The sequence below is a fragment of the Zonotrichia leucophrys genome, chromosome 4 (assembly GCF_028769735.1).
Source record: "Zonotrichia leucophrys gambelii isolate GWCS_2022_RI chromosome 4, RI_Zleu_2.0, whole genome shotgun sequence".
NCBI classification, from domain to species: Eukaryota; Metazoa; Chordata; class Aves; order Passeriformes; family Passerellidae; genus Zonotrichia; species Zonotrichia leucophrys.
This window is the reverse complement of record NC_088173.1, coordinates 29896338-29917032: the sequence shown is the minus strand read 5'-3', so window position 1 is coordinate 29917032 and position 20695 is coordinate 29896338. Positions and strand designations below refer to the sequence as shown.

The 20695-nt window shown below is 44.1% G+C and overlaps 2 protein-coding genes across 4 annotated transcripts in view; both read left to right on the top strand.

Annotated features, from left to right (window-relative positions):
- The first annotated feature begins 5216 nt into the window (after window positions 1–5216).
- SMIM19 (small integral membrane protein 19) lies at window positions 5217–19835 on the top strand. Of its 2 annotated transcripts, none has more exons than XM_064710971.1 (3): window positions 5217–5400; window positions 5517–5641; window positions 18271–19835. In XM_064710971.1, exons 1-3 carry the CDS (start codon window positions 5222–5224, stop codon window positions 18321–18323), a joined length of 357 nt encoding a protein of 118 aa, XP_064567041.1. In that variant the 5' UTR covers window positions 5217–5221; the 3' UTR covers window positions 18324–19835. The 2 variants fall into 2 exon arrangements, with proteins under 2 accessions (XP_064567041.1, XP_064567040.1); XM_064710970.1 differs by lacking the exon at window positions 18271–19835 and adding an exon at window positions 6799–7702.
- SLC20A2 (solute carrier family 20 member 2) overlaps window positions 8294–20695 on the top strand; it is a 56729-nt gene continuing 44327 nt past the window's right edge. The window contains exon 1 of one of the 2 annotated variants that reach the window (XM_064710969.1): window positions 8294–8409. The gene's annotated coding sequence lies outside the window, so the exon portion shown is untranslated. The remainder of the gene's footprint in view (window positions 8410–20695) is intronic. The other variant, XM_064710966.1, reaches the window with a different exon arrangement.

Below are 20695 nucleotides of genomic sequence, written 5' to 3'. Positions count from 1 at the left end.
TTCCCACAAAAAATGCTTCTCTGGCAATGGTCATTTTCACGTTTCTTATTGTATTACTCTTCTTCCATCCCAAAAAGCCAGTCAAAGAAACTGCTCAAAGATGCAGGTCACCCAAGAAGGACAGTGATTGATGCTTATCTCCTTCAGAAAACTTCAGAGGAGGTTCCCCAAACCACCCTAGGTAATCAGTGCCGAGGCAGATATGATCCCAGTCATTCCAGGGCTTTTGTTTGCTGTCATTATAAAGATGAAGGCCCTGGGTCTGGCCCCTTTCCAAGGGTCAGAGCAACCCTTTTGCTGAGGTTAGTGTAACCACCTTACCCTTCTCTTTTGGGCAATGCCTCCTCTGCCATCCCTGCAGCAGTCCCACAGCGGATTTCACCCACCCAGCTGCTAGACAAAGAATCAGAGCAGAAGCCCTCTCCCAGACTCAAGAAATAGCCCCTGGTTCCCAGACTGAGCTCTGCTGGGACACTGCTGTGCTAGCAGCGGAGGAGAGCAGGACACTGGGGCCATGCTAGCTGAGCCTGCTGACAGTGGCTGCAGGTGGCAGCTGAGTCAGGGCCCACTACTGCTGTGGGCGCTCTATCCTTGGCCCAATGCTGTTGCCAAAACAAATTCCCAGTGGATTTCCTACTAAAGTTTAACTTTTCCCAGGCAGGTTTGTACAGGTTATAGAATGGAAACCACCTCAGAGGTCTCTGTCTCAGAGCAGAGTCCCAGATACAGTTCAAACCCACTGCTCCTTTCATTTTCTCTTCAGAGCCATCCAAAGAATAGCAGTGTCAAGGTTATGCTGATTTCCTTTCCAGATTGCCTGCTGGGGGGTCAAGTCTGATGGAGCATTTCCCATTTTGCACTATGGATTTCAGAATCCATCTTATTTAACCCTAAATCCTCTACAGGTGAGCAACCCTCATGGCAACTTGTTTGTATGTTTGACACCATCAGACATAAAAAGTAGTGCACGAATATCTGCGCCAGCTGTTGTGTAGGTCTGGGTAAATACGGAGGAAATAAAATGGACACAATGTATTTAATTGAACATTTGTTTGATTTTTTTTTTTTTTTGAAGGATCAGTTGAAAATCTGTGTTATTCTGTATTTAATAGAGTGGTAACTTTTAAATGTATCACATGTTGAGAATACCGCACAAAGTTTTTTAAAATTCTGTCACAATCTCTTAAATAATATTTTCCTTTCCACATAAACAAAACATCAGATCATTATCTTTGTGAAACAGAGGCAGTGTTGTTTGCCAAATATAATTTGTGAGCTATTTGGCAGAATATGCAACTGTAAACTGATTCTATCATTATGACTGTAACGTCTTACCAACAGTCAAGAGACCCTGGGAACAAGAAAAAAGTGGTTCTCAAGTTCTTCTGGCATGATATAATTGTATATTTGTAGAGTCCAACCAAATAAATTATATGCTACAGGGTACTTTTAAAAAAGGAAAAGGATTTTGTGGTTTTATTTTAATTGAGGCACTGTATACTTGAGATGACCACAAGGTTTCCAATAATTGTCAGTCTCTGTTCAGAAGTCTACAATCCAGTATTTATCAGGATTAAATGGTGAATATATTTACATTACAGTGATATTTACATATCAGCAATTTTTGATTCTGTTTAGCTCTGGGTAACTCAAAATGCATTAAAAAAGATGTATTTATATATAGACACACACACACATACATTCTTTGGCTATAATTTTTAAAAGACCAAGCTCACTGTTTCAGCATTCACATTTTGGATATGCAGTAACCGGATTTTCAAAACTGATCATATTCAGTAGCTCTCAGTCAAATTTCTAGTAGTTGCTAATGACTTTTGGAAAGTGAATTCTTTCCCTGTAAAGCTGGAAGACCCTTTTCAGCAATTCTCTTGATAAATCTATGAGACTGAAGTGAGTACTTTTATCAAGTACATTCTGGATTTCTTCATGGAATGAACATAGTCTCCATAAAAGTTGTGATTTTTATGTGTTTTTCTCCCTAAGAGCTCATTCCTAGTATGGAGGGAGAGTAGGGTGCTGTATCTAACTAAAACTGAAACCCTCCAGGCTTGTTTGCCTGTAATGTTGGAAATCTGGCCACTAAGCTTGGGTCTCCATTAACTATGTTTAGCTTTTGCCATATATTATCATTACATATTATCAGTTTGGTGCCTACAGGCTTTGGTCATGGGCCAGGATCCTGTAGGTCAGATGCTATAAAGGCACAGCACAAACTGACAGTCCTTTCCCTACATGCAGCTTTTGTACGAGAAAATATAAAACAACTTTTGTCCTCATGCATGAACAGCATGCACAATTATTGGTCATCTCATCCTCCCTCATCCAAGGCACAAATAAATGTGCTGCCTAACCTACATGGACAGGTAACACAACTTCTCACACAAAATTGCAACTGCAAGGACTGACTGGGCTCTGACTGAATTCAAGAGCAGCTTGCATTCCCACTTCTGAACGTGCTTTAGGAGCCCAAGACTGAAACAAAAGCCCAAGATCTAAAAGGAAATAACAGTGTACCAGGCAAGCTAACTTGTAGGTCTAAGAGTCTTTTGCTGTTTGGGGCAGATTCTTCAAGGAAGTCATGCAGAAAGCCTGCACCCCCAGAACTCCTATTTCTACAGTCAAATAGGGGGAAGATCCCCCCTTTTCCTCAGGTTTGCAAGGCTGTCACACTCAGGGCAGCACCAGCTGTTGTGCTCCTCAATCTAACCCTGTCCTATCCATTGATTCACATTTACTAAATTCAGAGGGGTATGTGGAAGCAGAAAATCTGTCTCTGCCTGTCTTTTAGGTTGGGGGCAGGTGGATAATCAAAGTCAGAAATCAAGCATTTCATTAAATCAAATGAACTGGGCAATGCTGAGCGAGGCAGTCTGTTTCTGTGTGCTGGAGGCTGCAGAGGAGATGCCAGGACCTGAGCTCATGCTCTGTGGATGCAGGCCTTGGTTCCCTCTGCATGGGAGGCTGTGGGCAGAGTCCTGGGGTGTCCCACTTCCTTCCCAGCTTGTCCAGAGCCAGCTGCAGGGTTAATACAAACAGTGCCTTTAGTTACAGCTTAAATACAGCTTCTCGCCTCCCCATCCAAGGGAGCCTGATCTCAGCTGAGGTCTACAGACAGTAATGCACTACAAAGGGCACCAAAGTTACTTACATTTGTTCTTTCCACTTTTCTTCAAATGTGTGTGACGCTTTTGTCCGGCTTGTTAGCAGAGTATTCAACATACTAGAACAGCAAACAAAAAGCCTCAACTTCACAGGAAACTGCTTAAAATCCCTCTGAAACCATGCTTAATTAAATGTCTTATGTCGTGTTGCATAAGTGACTTCTTAAAAAATTTCTCTCAGTGGTTTCCACAGTTCTGTGCATGGGTGCCATCCCAATTTAATGACCTAGAATTATGTCTAATTGCTATTCTGTCCTCCTTTCCCACACCATGTGGGGCAAGGAACTTTTCTCATGACACCAGTGCCTTTGGTTGTTTTTTTTTTTATATTGTCATTTTCACTCATATTCTTTTATGTGCTGATCTAAGGCTTCTTAAAATGAATCTGTTCCATACCATGGAAAGAGAAAAACTTGGAACATCTCACAGTGAGAACACAGCTCCCCAAAGGATAGATTTTCCTCAGGCTGATTAGACATCTGCAAAGCAAGTGCCATCCAAATGAGGTGTCTAGACTCCTTGCACTCAGTAAGGGATCAGAGATTTCCCAGGCACAGGAGGCATGATTCTGAATGTTTGACACAGGTTAAATAAATCACACCCTAGAAATACTTGAGTTTTCCCCCTTTATTGTCTTATAAAGGGTGAAGATGGATAACCATAACACAAGCACATACCCCAAACACATGCTGAGCAGAGGGACATGGACCATATCACTGATCTCTAAATTGTAACAGTTCTAGTATCTGAAGGAAGCTATGGCAAAAGGAAGTATCAGAGGCAGAGGTGGATAGAAAGAAGCAGAAGGCCCTAGTGAAAAGCATGCCTAAGCTGTCATGTAGCTCAAGCATTTCACATCAGGCATTAGGGAAAAAGTTTGTGTGTGTGAGTGTTAGAGCAGCCTAGTTTACCTGCATCTCAGTAAGCAGTTCAGAAAACTTTTCCAGGTTCTGAGCTGAAACACTTGCTCTGCCAAAGCATAATCCTAGAATTGTCATTTTTGGCAATGGGAGTTTTTCTATTTTGACAAATATAAACTGTCACATTCAGTTCCTATGTGAAAAGCAAGAGCTCATGACACTCTGAACCTCTTCTTTATTTTTGACACCACGCACTGCATTCCACACAATTCCACTGAAAAAGCACCAGCCCTGTCAGCTGACTCCTTGCCTGCCAGGCTCCTGGAGCTGCTGAATCCACGTCTCCTGGCCCCACATCCAGCTGTGCCTTTCCCTTGGACACTGGCACGGCAAAGCCAAGGGACTTTTCTTGTTATACCTCCGGTGCCCCTGGGAGAGAAGCAGTCCCCTGTGCATGTCCTCTCCCCAAGGGTCTGGTACCTGGAGGTATGGGATGAAAGAAAAGAAAGAAAGTGTGGAAAGGCACCCCAGGGCCTCAGGGACAGTCCAGAAAATTTTGATTTCTTACCCGGCGTGCAACAAGCCAGTAATTACACACCTGAAAGAGAAATCGCTTATTCTCTCTACAGCTCCCTGAAAGGAGCCTGTACCCGGGTGAGGGTCGGCCTTTTCACCATGGTGACAAGTGACAGGGCGTGGTTTTAAGTTGCGCCAGCAGAGGTTTAGGTTGGACATTAGGAAGAATTTCTTCATAGGAAGGGTGATTTGACACTGGAATGGGCTGCCCAGGGAGGTAGCAGAGTCACCCTCCCCGAGGTGTTTAAGGAGGGGCTGGATGTGGCACTCGGTGCCATGGTCTGCTTGACAAGGTGGTGTTCGCTCACGGGTTGGACTCGATGGCCTCAGAGCTCTTTTCCAACCTCACCGATTCTCTGATTAATTTCACAGTGCACAAGCCCAGGTGCTGGGTGGGGTCCCACAAGCCCGGCGCGCCGACTATCACAATTTTTTCCTGCGTATACACTTTGGCCAACAGCGGCATTAGCGTTCCCCGGCACAGTTTATTGTCAGCGCTAATCACGGCCCCCACCGCCCCTCCGCGCCCCCCCGCCATGGCGCCCGGCACCGCCCTGACGTCACTTCCCGGGGCCGGGTTGGCCCCTGCCGGCCGCGCTCCCCATGGCGGCGGCGGCAGCGGCGGCGGCGGGGGCTGGCGGGGCGGGCGGCGGCGGCGCTTCGGCGGCGCTGGGCGACGGCGGCGCCATCGACTACTCGGTGCACGAGGCGTGGAACGAGGCCACCAACGTGTACCTGCTGGTGGTGCTGGCCAGCCTCGCCCTCCTCGTCTACGCGCGGCGGTGAGAGGCGGCCCGGGCGGGGCGGGGCGGGGGCTCCCGCGGGGCCCGCAGGTGGAGGGGCGCCCGCCCTCAGCGCCGCGCCCTCACCGCCGTGCCCCCCTCCCTCCTGCTCGCAGGAACAAGAGGAGGATCATGCGCATCTTCACCCTGCCCCCGGCCGCCGAGACGCCGCCCGAGCCCAACTTCTACGACAGCATGAAGAAGATCCGCCTGCGGCAGCAGTTGGAGATGTACTCCATCGGTAAGTCGGAGGGAAACGGGGATCCCCCGGGCCTGAGGGCTGCTGGGGGCCGTGCCTAAAGGGGCGACCTGGAGGCTGGCGCAGCGGGAACGCCCCCGGTGCTGTGGCGCCCTGTGAGGAGCGGGGGCTCGGCAGCAGCCGGGGCCGCGGGACTGCTGCGTGAGGAAGTGCGGAGCGAGGGAGCGGCTGTGCAATCGTCCTAAAGCAAATGTCAAAACGATTCCTATGTTACACTTGGAAAGAGCTAGGAAGGTCTGGATGTTGTGAAAATGTGGGCGGACTTGTAAAAGTTGAGAGGACTGTGGAATGATGAGTAAGACAACCACATAAATTGAAAATTAATTAGAATTTTACTGTACCAACAAGTGTTGCTGCTCGGATCTCAGTGCTAAAGGTCAGGATGGAGGCAGGAAAGAGCCCCAAGCCTGTGATATTCCAGTGGTCCAATTCAGAGAAACACAACCTTGCTTCACACCTGCCCTACATGTATGCCTAGAGGAAATACAGCAAAATTAGTGCTTAGTGATCTGAAACCACCTTTTAAATGCAAAGACTTGATGTAAAGATTCTTACATCAGGCCATTGCGTTCTGTAGGAACAAAATTGGATGTTCTTCCTACAGTGGAATGCCTGCTGGCATTTGCTGATGGTGTTTGTACCACTGCACACAGCTCTTTGATCTCCCTTTGCCTTGCTAACCAGATTAATTTTGAAGTCAGTGTAATTGTTAGCTTGTGGCTTGTATATTGTGGAGGAGATGAGAAATGTGGACATCAGCCTTGTGACTGTTGAGCTGTTCACGTCATCAGCAATAAAACTTCTGAAGCCATAGCCTTTAATTTTATTTTTTTTTATTTTAATAAAAGGACCTGAATGGAATCATAGTTCTCTGCCATTGATTCACTGACATTTTGCTATGACTCTACTGTTCAGCATTTATAAGGTGAAGTTCCACATGGTGACTGAAACTTCCCCTTGTGTGGGGGAAATTAGGTTCTTTGATGTTACATCTGTTTCTTGTTGTCATAGTTACATGAATATATATAAACATACATATGTACATATATATACATGTATGTAATAAATAATACAATAATAGTAATAATAATATAAAATAAATTGTATAATCAGTGTTGATTGGTGTTTCTTTTTTTCAGCAAGGAAGTATGAACAGCAGCAGCAGCAGCCACCAAAACAGACTGAAAGCGTACAGCTCTCAGTGGAATGAAGCCCACAGTTGTGTAGGAACTCAGGACATATATCCAGTGCTGATTTTAAGAGTCAATGTGGAGCTATTTTCAATGCTTTTTAATTGACACATAGCTGAAGGCAAGGGGGAAAGGGAGGGGACTGTCCCTAAAAGTTTGTTCTTAGTAGCTTTTCTCTGAGCCCTCGTGCGGTAAAGCGAGTGCCCACTGGAACATTCAGCATGAAAGTACCCAGCACAGGGCAGATCTGCTCAGAGGAACATGAGGGCAGGGAAGAGCAGCCTTAGCACTGTCTGAAACTATTTCTCTCTGCTAGCACCTTGGAAATCAGCTCCTACCTTCTCTGGCAACAGCACCCTGGAGAAAGCGAGGCAGTACCCGTCTGCCTGGAAAGCCTTGTGTTCCTTGGTGATGGTTGTTGAATTTGCTGAATACAGTCAGCAAGTGTGACTGAAGGCACTGTGGCCATACTGCCTGGTGAAGGTGAAGCTTTGAGAGCCCAGAGTGTCAGGTGGTAGTGCGGAAAAGTTCTCTCTGTTTATTTGGGAGTTGTGTATGCAATACTGTGAACCTTTCCTGGAGAAATTTTGAGATGTACACAGTGAACTACACATCCAGAAGACACTTAAAGCCACTACTCTAATGTTAATAGCAAAGGTGGTTAGCTTAATTTACTCAAATTGCTGTAAAGAATGGGTCTGTCTGTAAAAATCGGTATAAGCAGGTCATAGCTTGTCCAAAAGAGACTTCACACTGCAGTTACTTTTTATTTCTAGGTAAATCTCAAAATCAATTAGTTGAAAGGATTCTGCAGAAATTACTTTTTAATAAAAGCATCTAATCATGAAAACTATTTGAAGATGTATCATGCTGTAATTCCTAAGGTTACACAAGGTGAGTTGGCTGAATGATGAACAGCCAGCACAGTGCTGGGTGTTTATGTCCAGTGGTTCTCACCTGTTTTGCTCTGAAATCTTTTAAGCCCTGGAGCAGTGGTTAGCACCACTGCGGTTACATTTGGATATTAAGAAACTTGGCTTTGAGCACCAAAATTTTTCTATATTGACGTGATCTGTACTTCAGTGTCTGTAGGGACTGTGAAACGTGACCCGGGCGGAACTGACAGTGGCACAAGGTTTGCCCCATGGCTCCTTTGGGTGAAGGGTGGCTCCCTGTGACAGCTTCCTTGCTGTAAGGAACCGCGGAACAGCGGGGTCGCTGCGCGGGGCCGAGGGCTGGCGGGCGCGGAGCCCCGGGGCGGCCGGAGCCGCGTCCTCCCCACGTTACTGTGCCCCTGTGATGGCCCCGCTCCGCAGCGCGTCCCCGTCACCCCGCGGGGTTTACGAGACACAGAGATCCACGCCCAGCAGAGCTCCCCGGGCGCAGGGGAAATCTCCGGTCCGCATCCCCCTCCACCTCCCGGAAACCCCGCCGTTTCTCCTTGGCGCGACCTCACTTCCTCCCGCGCTTCCGTCTCCGGGACGCGCCGGCTCCCGCTGCTGCCGCTGCCGCCGCCACCGCCGCTGCTGCTGCTCGGAGGCCGGAGGCGCCCGCCGGGCGGTGAGTGGGGCCGCGCCGCCCGAGCCCCCGCCGCCCCCCGCGCCCGTCCGCGCCGAGGGGAGGGCAAGGGCGCCTCGCCGGGGGCCGTGGCGAGGCGGGAAGGGGCCGCCCGAGGAGAAAGCACGGTCGGGGGCGGGGAAGGGGTGTCCGAGTCCGGCTCCATTCCCGCGGGAGGGCTTGGTGCCGCCGCCGGGCCGGCACGGCCGTCCTCCGCGGGAGCGCTCCGCTCCGTCCTCCGCGGGAGCGCTCCCCACGTGTCCCGTGCCTGGGTTCGCGCCGCGGCGATGTCCCGGCACGGGGGCTCGTGGCGGTCCGGACAGCTGAGCCCTCCCTCTTTCCCACCGGCCCTGCCCACCCGGCGGGCAGTCAGGAAACGGAGCCTTCCCAATGGCGCATCTCGGCCGGCGCCGCTGCCCGCCGCAGCCCCTGTGCGGCTCCGCTCGCTTCAGTGGAGCGGCGTGGCGGAGAATGAACCCGCGCCCTGCCGCTTTCCCGGCACAGCCGCCTTTCGAGCTGCAGATAATCAGTTCACGGTTTGCCTCTCAGCTCAGCTGAAAGCAACGTGAAGGGTTTCGAAATCTGGAGCAGCGTGCGGCTTCGTTTGTATTCATGGACCTGGGGCGGTGGCAGGAGCATCTCAGACTTACTTGTCCAGAACAAAAGGCTTGTAAGGAGAAGTAGCAAAAGCAAAAGGTTTTCTAGGGCCCGTGCCTTTTGCCTGTGCTAGGGTGTTCGAAGTGTGCTGCTTGAGCCATGAGCGAAGGGCAGCGTGGTTTGTTTTCCCGGCAAGTGCAGCCACGGGAGTTCTGTCCCGGTGAAACTACACCCTGTTCTGCAGGGGGGTTTATGTTTTCAGCTGTACAGTACAAGTATGTGTTGGGACAGAAGGTGTAGTCAGCTTTTGAAATTTTACTTCAAATATCTGCACTGATTTTTACCTGTTAATTCATGATTCCAAAAAAGCAAAGGCAGATAGGGTAGAGAGACAGTAGATTTTTTTATGCATCCATTTTTAGTAGTCAGGCTTATAGGCATGCACAGGAGTAGATTCTCAGACTCTCATGTAACTTAGTTAATGCAGAACTTTGGATGTACTGGATGGGGAAAGTTATGACCTAACAAAAATTGGGCCAAAGTTATCTTCAGTTACATTTATTTTTGAGAATGCTGTACAGAGGGAACTGTTTCTAGCTTACCCAATACTGTTTAAAAAGCTATTATGCTGTGTAGATTGTGTGGTGTCTGATCACATGAAGCATGTGAGAAAAGGCTTTCAAAACAGTTAAAACTTTACATCTGTAAGATACTGCAGAAAATCATTAACAAGTTGCTCTCAATTATAACTCCAAAGTTTTTGAGAATCTGACCACTCTGTTGTCTCCATGTGAGCTGCTGAATGTCAGATCTTTGTAAACGCATTCTTCAGATGGCATTACAACCATACCTCTATAATCTTATGTGAAAACTATAATCTTCTGTTAAGTGGTGGAAAAGTCATCTCTCTCCTTGTAACCCAAAATGTGGCTGGCTAGGTTTTTTACTCAGCACTGCACACATCAAAGGATTTTGATACAGCTCTGTAAGTTCTGTGACAAGGCTCAAGAGGGTCTTAAATATTTAAGCTATGAGTATGTCTGTGTTTAAAGAGGACGTCGTAAACTCTGAAGGCCTAGTAGTGAAAATTTCCTCCCCTGTGCCATGAGCATTTCAAGTTTCAGTCCAGTGTTACATGCCCGGATAGTATGAGCTGGTATGTGCAAGCCGAGCCCAGATGAGAATGTGTCTTGCAGCAGCTGCCATGATGCCTTATAGCCATCCACAGGATTTAATAATTTCAGCAGAGTGATGTGTGATTGGTCCTAAACTTGCTCTCAAACTTTCCTTCCAAAACTGCCTGACCCATTGAGAAGACCCACAGAGGAAGCCTTTGCTGTACAACTAGTACTAATGATGCTGGTAGAAGCTCTGAGAATGGAGAGAAGATCGCAGTGCTTTTGTCTGAGGACAGTTTGCAGGGAAGCTTCTTCAGTGCAATGCAAAATTATTAATTATGAATATTCTAACCAGTGATGAATCTTTCTGTAATTTATGTTTTGCATATATGATTAAGCAGCATTGGCCAAAAGCCTGGTGACAGCACAGGGCTCTGGAATGTTTTCCTGTTGCCTGGGCAGTTTATTCATGTTAGCTTACTTCCGTGAGCTTTAATCACTCCTTTTAAAGTCTTCCTGAACTCAGGAGTGCCCATGCTATTGAGCAAGCTGAAATTACACACGCTGCAGGGAGCAAGGTGGGGATGTTGCAACTTAACATCTCTTTTGGAGGAATTGAAAAGATTTTGTCCCAGCCCTAATTTCTGCATTAAAGAAATTGAAAATTGTCATTGCGTGCCTTCTTCAACAAGGAAGCAGCGCATTGTTAGAAAACGTGTTATTAAATCCATGATGTCTTCGGCCTGTTATGCCTAAAGTGCAACAGCAATTGGAGGAGGCTTGCTGACAAAGGGGAGTCTTCAGTCATGGTTGCTTATGCTCCAGATCAGAAGCAGTGATCAAAAGGCGTTCCCTTTCCCCTCCAAACAATTAAACTGTGCTTTAGTCATGGTGAGGAGCCTGGGTGTTGTTTATTAATGTAGTCATGCAAACAAAAGGCAGCACTCGGTCTTGTCCTTGAGACAGGGGTGCCGCTGAGGAGCAGAAGGTTTCAGTGCCTCAGGCCCTCGAGAACGGAGGTAAGAGCCTTCACTTTGCAGCCCCGCATCTGTTGTGGCATAAGAGTTAAGGGCTATGATCCAGATTTTTGTAATCTAACAAGCTCCACCAGAAGCTGGCATTGCCTGGGTCGAGGGGCCTCCCTGCTGGCTGAGGGAGAGGTACAGAGGATGGCCAGAGGAAATGACTGCTGGCAGAGCAGCCCCGAGCCAGCACAAATGTCTCATGAGAAATCTGACATCAGGGAGTGGAAACCGGTGCTGCTTCTTCTGTAACAGAAGGCAAGAAGGGAGGAAAAAAAAAAAAAAAAAAAGACACATGTACTATTTGGAGCAAAAGGCTCATGATTTTTTTAGGCAGAAAAATAGAAAAATCCTGCCTTAATTACTTTTTTCCTCAAGTCTCTGATAAAAAATGGCTGATAAAACTTTGCAGTGCTCAGCTGTCTTTGTGAAATTTGTGTTTGCATTGAAAAGACCAAGAACCTTTTTAAGAATGAAGGTGCTTTGCCTTATTTTTGAAAGGAATGCCTAAGCTTTGGGTGTTACTTTAATAAAAATAATTCCTGATCTTTTTATGGAATATATAAACTCTGGGCGTTACTTTAATAAAAATAACTTCAAATTCCAAGATTAACAGAATTGCTAAAAGGAATTAGTTCTCAATATGAAAAACAATAAACTAACTTTGGAATTTCTGAACCAAGCCCTCAAAGGCAATTTGTGGCAAAACTCCAGGAAAAAAAGTCTCATTTTTATAAAATTATATCTAGGCACTGCTTCAAAAAGTGATTCTCTCCTTGCAAATGCCTAGGAATGAGGTATTTTAAGAGAATTTGGTTTAATTTTAATCTAGCAGTGAAATAAATTAATCTTGAAAAGGGGCTGTTTCAGATTTGGGGTTTACTGAAACTGCAGTCTGAGAAAATACTTCACATTTGCATATCTGAAGAAGAACTTAGATCCTGACTCTGCGAAGGAGTTGTCCCCTTCGGTTTCTGCCAGGCTGTCAGACTTGCTGGAACTGGTTTTGGACATCCATGATGTATAAAATGCACAGGTGGATCTACAGCTTGCTCCTGAGAAAGACCATGGTTTGATAAGATGGTAGCAACATTTGTCATTTTCGTAATGGAGTAGAACAGGTATTTTGAAAAGACTCAGCCAACTGGAGGGCTGTATTACTTTCCAAAATATCCTCTGGATCATCTTGGAAACATGGTTTGTAATATGCTCTTGACTGACAGCGAAGGGTGCGAGGCGTGAATTCCTGAGCAGGGAAGATGTATGTGGGTTGTGCAATGGGAGACTCCATGTGATGTCGTTATTTATGGCGCTTCTCTCAGATGTCTTTCTGGGACTCAGACAGCTGCTGTGAACTTTACCCAGCACTGAGCACTAGGTATGTTTGAGTGACTGTTTTGCTGTTGCTTGGATCATGGTGATAACCAGTACCGAGCCAGGTTCTGTGACACTGGTTGAAAGAACAGAGCAGAATTTGTACTGGTTGATGAAAACCTTGCAAAGGGGAAAAAAAATGAGATTATCATCTTCCATAGCTTTGGTTGGTGAACATCAGGGAGTGGTAGTTGAAGGCAGCCCATTTCTTTCTGCTGTAATATGGAAGGAAGGGTGGACTGACAGGAGAGGGAGAATTGCTTTTTCTTTTCAGATAGAGGAAAAGGTGCAGGTTTTCCCCTCTTACCTCTTTTCTTCATGACTGTGTTGTTAAATGGCAGCAACCATTGTTTGCAGGAACTTTTCATTGCTTTAGTAAAGAGCTGCGGGTTGTCATGCGTTTTGATATGTGGCAGTGCTGTTGTTAAACAGATCCAAATCTACAGTCAGATAAGGCTCGGAATAATTGATGTTTTTAGCTCAGCTAAATAACTGGGCTCACATGATCTGTAAGTGGCCAGCAGGTTTTTTCTTAGGCAAAGTATGTACTGCTTGTATTGTATATTTATTTAAAGCTAATTTTATGACAACAGATTGAGAATTCTAGCAACCAAAAATACCTGACTTGAGTCTGTTAAAAAAGTCTCCTTACCCAAAGTCTGCTTCTGTGTGTGACAAACAGAAAATATCACTTCTTTTTGACTTCAAAGTCAGTAATGACCCCAAAATGGTGAAAGCATTGCACTCTGTGCCTCTGAGATTACTTTTGCCACTGCTGATGGGAGAATTGTTCTGTATCATTATTGTCTTCCCTTTCAACCTCAGCGCATTCTGGAATGCCAAGGGCAAACCACTCGCTGGCTGATCTGAGGTCCTGGCGGTGCTGGTATGGCAGTGCTCTGAGCCTTGTGGCTTGGACCACTCTTTCAGCATTGCCTAAGACATTGTACAAGTACCCAGCTCAGTATATTGTCTTTACACATGTGAGACTGAAGAACAGGAAAACGTTTGTGGCCTCTTGGGAAGAAACGGTCAAGATCCTTGCTCTTAAACAGAGTTTCTAAGACCTCTGTAACTATTAAACAGCACGAAGAGGTCTTTGAGAAATACGTGAAAGGACAATTTTACTGCCATTATGAGACCTGTCACTTTATTGACTAATCAGTCTCTGATACTCAAATAGAGAAAGAAGTTGCATGTGTTTGGATTATTTAATGAGGTAACTGTTGACAAAGTGGGGCCTTTTACCAGTTCTGTTAGTGCTATTTTGATCATTAAAGAACTTCATTTGTTTCTGAACCATAAGTTGGAACAGGCTTTTTCTCTCACTCCCTTGCTTGCCTGAAGGTTGTTCCAAAGAGAGTTGAAACGGTATAATTTTCATTTTGGTTGAGGCAAAGAAGTATTCTCTTACCATAACTCACCAGTTCCAAACCCATAATCACAACATTTGTGGTCAAACAGTGATGACTGTGTGGTATTTCTCACAGATGCTGTAAAAACTCTGTCATCTCCTTGGGAGGCCATCTTCCCACGAGATACCAGCCTTTCTCTCTTTCTTTCCTGAAGGCTTTCGGACTGAGAACCTGTGGCCTGGAGTCCAAAGTTTTAGCTTCTTCAATTGGAGAAGAAAATGCAGCCCAAGTAATGACTGAAAGCAGGTTTTGGGGAGACAAGAGGATCCAGAACTTCAAGTGTGCTTTAAGAGTCTCCCTTTCTTGTCTGCTGCTTGCATATATATTTTTTTTCCCCACCAAGCTTTTGTTGAATGAAGGTGTGGCTTGATACGTTGATGCATACATTGTGTGAGCAGAAACAGCAGACAGCACTGGAGCTTTAATAAGTACATGGCACAACAATCATGATGAATGTGCCATGAGCTCATCTGTAAGGAACTAAAGTAGCAACACAGGCTAAAGTTATTGCACAGGGGAACCTGCAGCCCACAAGAACATCAGCCAAGAGCAAAATAGGATTGGTGTTGCATGGTTTGGCCCTGGTTTTTTTTATTCAGGTATGGAGATGAGAGGGCAGTTCTTTGCTCAGAGAGGTTCCTGTACAGCCCTCTGTATTAAGTAAATGTATCAGAATCTTGAAGGGGGGTTTCAAAGTGCACAACATAGAACAAAATGTCTTGCTTATAAGAGTGGCATCCCTGGAGTGGAAAACGACATGAAAGTGAGCTTGCAAGATCTAGAAGAAGGGAGAGCCTGCTGAAATCTTGGTGCAACTGCCAACTTTGCTGCAGATCCCAGAAACGTAGCTTAAATGTTGCTAGTTATCTAATAGAAGTTGCTCAGTAGCTTCCTTGAAGATCCTCAGATTGTGTCCTGTCACAGGGCATAGCGTGGCATGGAAATTTATGGTGCAAGGCAGGCTGGAGCTCTTGGAAGGGGAACAGAGGTGGTCAATGGTTATGCTAGTTCCCATAGTGCAAGAACAAAGGGATATTTAAATGACATTAGGCATAAATACACCACACAGTATTACCGAGAGCAAAAGTTTAGTTGGATTCCAAGCAAACTTGGGCATTTATATGTATAATGACAATGTCCAGAGTTGCTGTAAATAGGATTAAAAATAAATTAAGCACATAAGCCTTCATCCTTATTGATGAGGTCAGGAAGGAATTTCCCTTTTGGGGGAATTACATCATTGCTCACTACCTGAACTGTTCTACCTTCTGTAGCATCTGGTCCTGATCACAGGAGGCAGGATTCTCAGAAAAATGGACCAGCAGTCTGACCTGTCGTGCCAGTGCCTGGGTAGGATCTTGTTGAAGGGTTTGAAAAGCATTTTTTTTGGGGGGGGGAGGTTTTGAGGCCACCTGTGTTGCAGTGTATGTCTGCTTTTCCACATTCCCATTGGTGAAACAAGACAGCTGTTGTCCAAGTGCCTTTAATGAATCCTCAGAATTGCCTGTTGACATGTCAGCAGCAGCCCACATAGAGATGGAAGATGTGATGGGCTCTTAAGGCATTGCTGTATTGCTCCATAGATTCAAAGGTAGCTCTGTGAGCAGCTGAACTAGTGAAGATAAATCTTTCCTGCAGCTCTCTTGGTTTTGGTGGCACTGCAGTACCTTACACATCTTTCCTTCTTTCTCTCTTTCCATTACACAGCAGTGCTGTTAGCATCCCTGATTTTCCCCACAGCACAGTGCCTGAGCAGCTTCTCACTTGTAGTGAGTTCTTGGGTATATTTAATCAAAGCGTGCTGTCTCCCTGATGTTTGAGAACCAGACCTTTGGCTCAGGAGACTGCCTTGGTTGCTTACTTTTGCAAGTCTGCTGTAGGAATTGAGCACTTCTGAAATCTCCTAGCTTTTGCATGAGATTAGGTTGAAATTTGCCTTATAGTTTACATTTCTGTGCATGGAACAATCAGTGTGGTTTTATAACCATTGTTTCTTTGGGAAACACGGAACACTTTCAGTCTTTCAAGCAAGTTACTGAAGAATATTTTTTCTCTCAAAGCAATCAGGTGAATGAAGAGTTACACCAAATAATTGAGGTGTGTGTACTTTTAAAACATGCACTGTTTAATCTTTTCAGATTTTCCCCAAGGTACAAGGGGAAGATTTCCTTGCCAAAATACTGTAATTGAGTTAACATTCTGGGAGGTTTCTGTGTTTTGTTACTGAGCTACAAAGCTTCAGAACTTCTGTTACTGAGCTTCTGCTGGTGTTGGAAGGAAGGAAGATCAAAGTTAAAAGCACCAGCCTGCCAGTAAATTGTCTCTTCAAAAGAAAACTGAAAATTCCTCGGTTGTTTCAGGTGGCAGCCAGCATCAGATCTTTTGGGCAACTATTAACCTTTTCCTGCAGTTCTCTTTCTGCATGCAACAGTGAGCAGCCTGGATGTTTTGTAGTCTGTATGGTGTGTAAGCTGACTGTAGACATCTGATTAACAAGTGAAGATGTCAATAATAGATTGAATTACTTGTCCTCAGTTACTTTCTGCTGCTCAGAAAGAATATGGAGTTATGATGGCTATGGAACAGTACAATTATGATTTCTGCTTCTTGTATACAGTGGTCATCATGATAAAAGATTAAGAATCACTGTGGTGTAAAAAAATTGAATGGTGTATATATTTTATAAAAGAATTCTGGATGCCCTGACAGCTGGACATTTGTGACTGCCTCAGCTTTAGTGCTTTTGAAAGCTTTTAAGCTCTTGAAATCTGTGATAGTTACCTTTCCTGAGTTAGCAGTAGCATGTCTCAGTAGCAGGCGTGATCACTGAGGCACAAGCTTTCAGGACTGCTTGCCTTCTGATCACTTTTGAGGGTAAGGACTTAATCAAGAGTTCAGAATTGGGGGAATATGTATTTTTCTTTGACATGTAATCCCAGCACAGCAAATACTTTTCTGTCCAGTTACTAAAAAGATGTTTTTTCTGCAATACCCAGAGCGCTCTCAGAGGGTTTCTTGCTTTGACTAAGGCTCAGTTATCTTCTCAACTGTGAAGTGCAAGAAGCAGAGCCAAAACTTTGTGCTCTGGTGGGACTCTGTCCCTACAGCTGTCCCTCATTTCTGCTGTAAGAAAGCCAAAATGAGCCCTGTTTCACAGGGAGGAGTTGGGGAAGGACTACTCTGTCTTTCTGATTCATGCATATGGAGCATGCTGCTGTCAACTGTTTTTGCAGAATAAAGAAGGATTTTAGATGGGATGTGGAATTCTGAGAAGTTTAGGTGATAGCTGATAAGATGTAAGGTCTGCTCTGCTTCTAGTACAAAGAGGTTTTGATGCTAATGTTTATTTAAATGTGGCCTTAACCCTAAAAGGGAGAGATAAAATGGCTTTTATGCTTCTGTTTCACTGAGAGCTGGCTGGCAGAATGGTTTTGGTGCCTGCTTATCTGCTCTGAAGGCTTCATGGCTGGGGAGGCTGCAGAAATAATTCTCCTGTACCCCCTTATTCAGCATTCAGGCAAAACTGTAAAGCAGGCAGATGGTTTAAGCTGCAGCTTTGGACACAAGAGGGTTGTGTCTCCATTTTGCAGATGAGTCATCCCTTTGCTGTTTTGTTGTTAGACTCTAAACAGTGCTGCTCTTGGCTTTGGGCCTGCTTGACCCCAAGTTTTGGATGGCAGAAACAGGCAAGTGCCCTCTACCCCAATGCCAAGTTTTATGACAGGTTGAAAATACCTTAGGTCATTGTCACCTTGTAGTTAAGCTGCTGTAACACAGAGAAAGCTTTGTCTTCTCTTGTACCTGATAAGTGTATAAAACCACAAACTGTGTGCTATGGAAGTTGTGCAGATTAGGGAGCAATGGGAAAAGCAGAGGAGAGGCTTACTCACATCTTTGTTTTTAATCTAACTTGTGGGCTTGAGCTCTACTTGGACAAGTGAGTCCTGGGTAAAGATAACTGGCATTGTTTTCAGTAGCGGGTAAGTCAGCAGATGGGTCAGCAGTTTCTTTTAGTTGAGCTGGCTGCCGCAGACTAGTTCTGCAAGCTTGGCACCAGGTCATATTTTCCACAGTGTGTAAGGCTAGCTGGTGCAGGATTTCTCCTGCTCATGGTGTCAGGATCAGAGGTGCAGATTGGGAGATTGGTTACCCCCTTTTTGGCACGCGATGTTTTGCCAAACTAGGTTTGTAAGCTTTGCACTTGTGAAAGGAACTCTGATTTCCTAAAAGGAACTTGAATGAAAGTTGGGATTTTATTAAAGACACAGAGGCATATTATTATTCATCTTTCATTGCTTCATCCCTGTGATGTTTCCTGTTTTGCTTCTTGAGATACAGGTGTCATGATGAGGAGCTTCTCAGAAACAGAAGTGGATGATGAGTGGAGATGAAGAAATCATACATTTAAGAAGTTGGCTCAAGTTTCCGTTACAGGCATGGAAAGTTTCTGAGACCAAGCCATGCGAGAAGAACATGAGTAAAGAAGAGGGAGATGTAGACCCAGACTTTCTAGAAGGGATTGCAGGATTTGAGAGGACGCTGCACAAACGTCACGTAGTTTTCTTGCTTATTCATTTACCTGCACCCCTGAACTGTAATACTTTGTTTGCATGTCTGTTTGGAAATTGAAAAATCCCCTCACATCTGTGTCTTTAATATAATCGTGGCTTCAAGCTTGTTTTAGGAAGAGCAGAACATCGCTGTAGTTTCATTTGTGGATGAGATAGCTGCTGCTTTGTACTTGAAATCAATTTGGGGTTTTTCTTGTTGAAACATACATTGAATATGGAAAAGCTCAGACCATTACAAAATAGGAAGTTAGGAGTTTTGCTCAAGTTTAATAAACAGCCTTTGCATAGAAAGTATGACGACAGGTGCATAGGTAAAAGAAAAAAAAATCGTGCTAACCCTATGATTTGAGTAACCTTATAATGTATTGTTCTTATGGTGTCCTTAGACAGATGCCAGAATCAAATATCAATCAATTTTATCTTTTCTATCTGACTGTTGGTCAGAAAAATGTTCTAGGTAAGATTTCTTGCCAGGGTTGTAGGGTTATAAGTGCAGATTTCTTAGTCAGGAGAGAGCTTTTTGGAGAGAGAGTTTTTGAGCATCTTGGCTGTGCTGTGAAGTATCTCGAAGGAAATACTGGCCATGCAGTCCAACAGCTTAATGATGCTGTGAACAGATTTGATTGTAGTAAGTCTCTGATACAAAGTTATTAAGACTTTGATGTATATGCATTTAAAATTTTAAAAGTAAATGTGTTTTCCTGTATTGAAAACTATTGGTGGTAGTGGCAGGCAAAGAACATCTTTATTTTTCTTATGAACTCCTATCTGGTGTCTTATCCTTAATAAAAGGCTATGGTTATTTTTGTATACTGACTGAATATTTGGCCTTTAAGAGTATATAATTAGATAGAAGAGTAAAAGCAGTTGTTAAAGGACTATTTTTTTAAATGAAAATAGTTTGAAATCATATAATTTTAGTTTCTTCTGAATAGATGTGATTAGTGTGTTGGAAATAGTTTTACAGTGGATATAAGGGGAACAGTTGAGAGACAGTGGCTGAGAATGTGTCCAGATATTTTTGTAGTTATATTTTTCCAGTTAGATTTTTTCAGTCTCTTTACTTAGATATTTCCATATAATCGAGCTGCTACATCACAATGGGATACAAAAACTATTTGCACTTTTTAATATTTACATTTTAAAATAGGTTTTATTGTACTAATTGATAAGTAAATTGCAATGACTGTGAGAAAATCCTAGCCTATTTTATTACTTTGATAGAAATTTGAATATGGGATAGTATTGTCTGTATCATATAAGAATGTTTTCATGGATTTTTAGCTGCTGAAACTGAAATCAATAAACTTTAGCTACTGTTGTTGACTGGAACCAGTAAATCTGCACATTTGTTTTCTTCGTGTTACCTGCACCCGTGTTCCCTTAGTGTTTCTGCCAGCATTACTCCTTTCATGGCGTTTGCCCATCAGGCACACTCAGCGTGGGTTCCTGCATGGTCTTCTGGAAGACTTTATTGATGGAGAACTGTGCATTTGAATTTGTGCAATTGATCTGTTTCCTGAATAAACCTTAGAGAATCTCAGTCAAAATAGAATCCCAGGATTACAGTAGCCAGTAGATGAGTTTGTAATTTTTTTCCAATTTTAAATCGATTTTTCGGTAATTGATGATAGTGTTTGCAAGTAGATAGAGAACGGTCTTTGCACCCCTGAATTTCACATATGATTAGTGCACCACTGTATCCCAGATGGAAAGTACATTAGTGAATAATACAGTCCAGGTTCTGGATTGCTTTAGAGAATGGAAAATACTTTTTGCATAATTGAGGAATTTTTTAAACTGCAAAGTATTATTTTTCTTGTAAACGCATAGTACTTTGGATTTGAAAGAAACAAACTTGTACTATAACCCAAATTTATTGTAATCTATTTAGCTATTAGTATTAAATTAAGTGATTAAGATATCTTCATGTCTGCTGAAGTTTTAAAGAAAAAAACAAATTGTCAAAGATATCTGGTTAAAGGCTTGGAGACAGTGTTGATTGAAATATTAAGCCCATTTTGGGAGTAATGTATTCCACTGTTTCAGAGCAACTCTTTTCCTCACATAATTTTATTAATTTGATTTAATTAAATATCTGCTTAATTCAAAGTGGAGAAACTGACTGATAGTTGAAGAGATGGCACAATTAATTTTCCCCTTTTTAATTTATGTGTAGAAGAGATGGAAGA

Bases quoted from the DNA above. Each gene is read 5' to 3' on its own strand.
- SMIM19 (XM_064710970.1), top strand. From the start codon at position 5,222: ATGGCGGCGGCGGCAGCGGCGGCGGCGGGGGCTGGCGGGGCGGGCGGC. The intron at 5,401-5,516 runs GTGAGAGGCGGC...TCCTGCTCGCAG, and splicing joins CTCCTCGTCTACGCGCGGCG to GAACAAGAGGAGGATCATGC. The intron at 5,642-6,798 runs GTAAGTCGGAGG...TCTTTTTTTCAG, and splicing joins GTTGGAGATGTACTCCATCG to CAAGGAAGTATGAACAGCAG.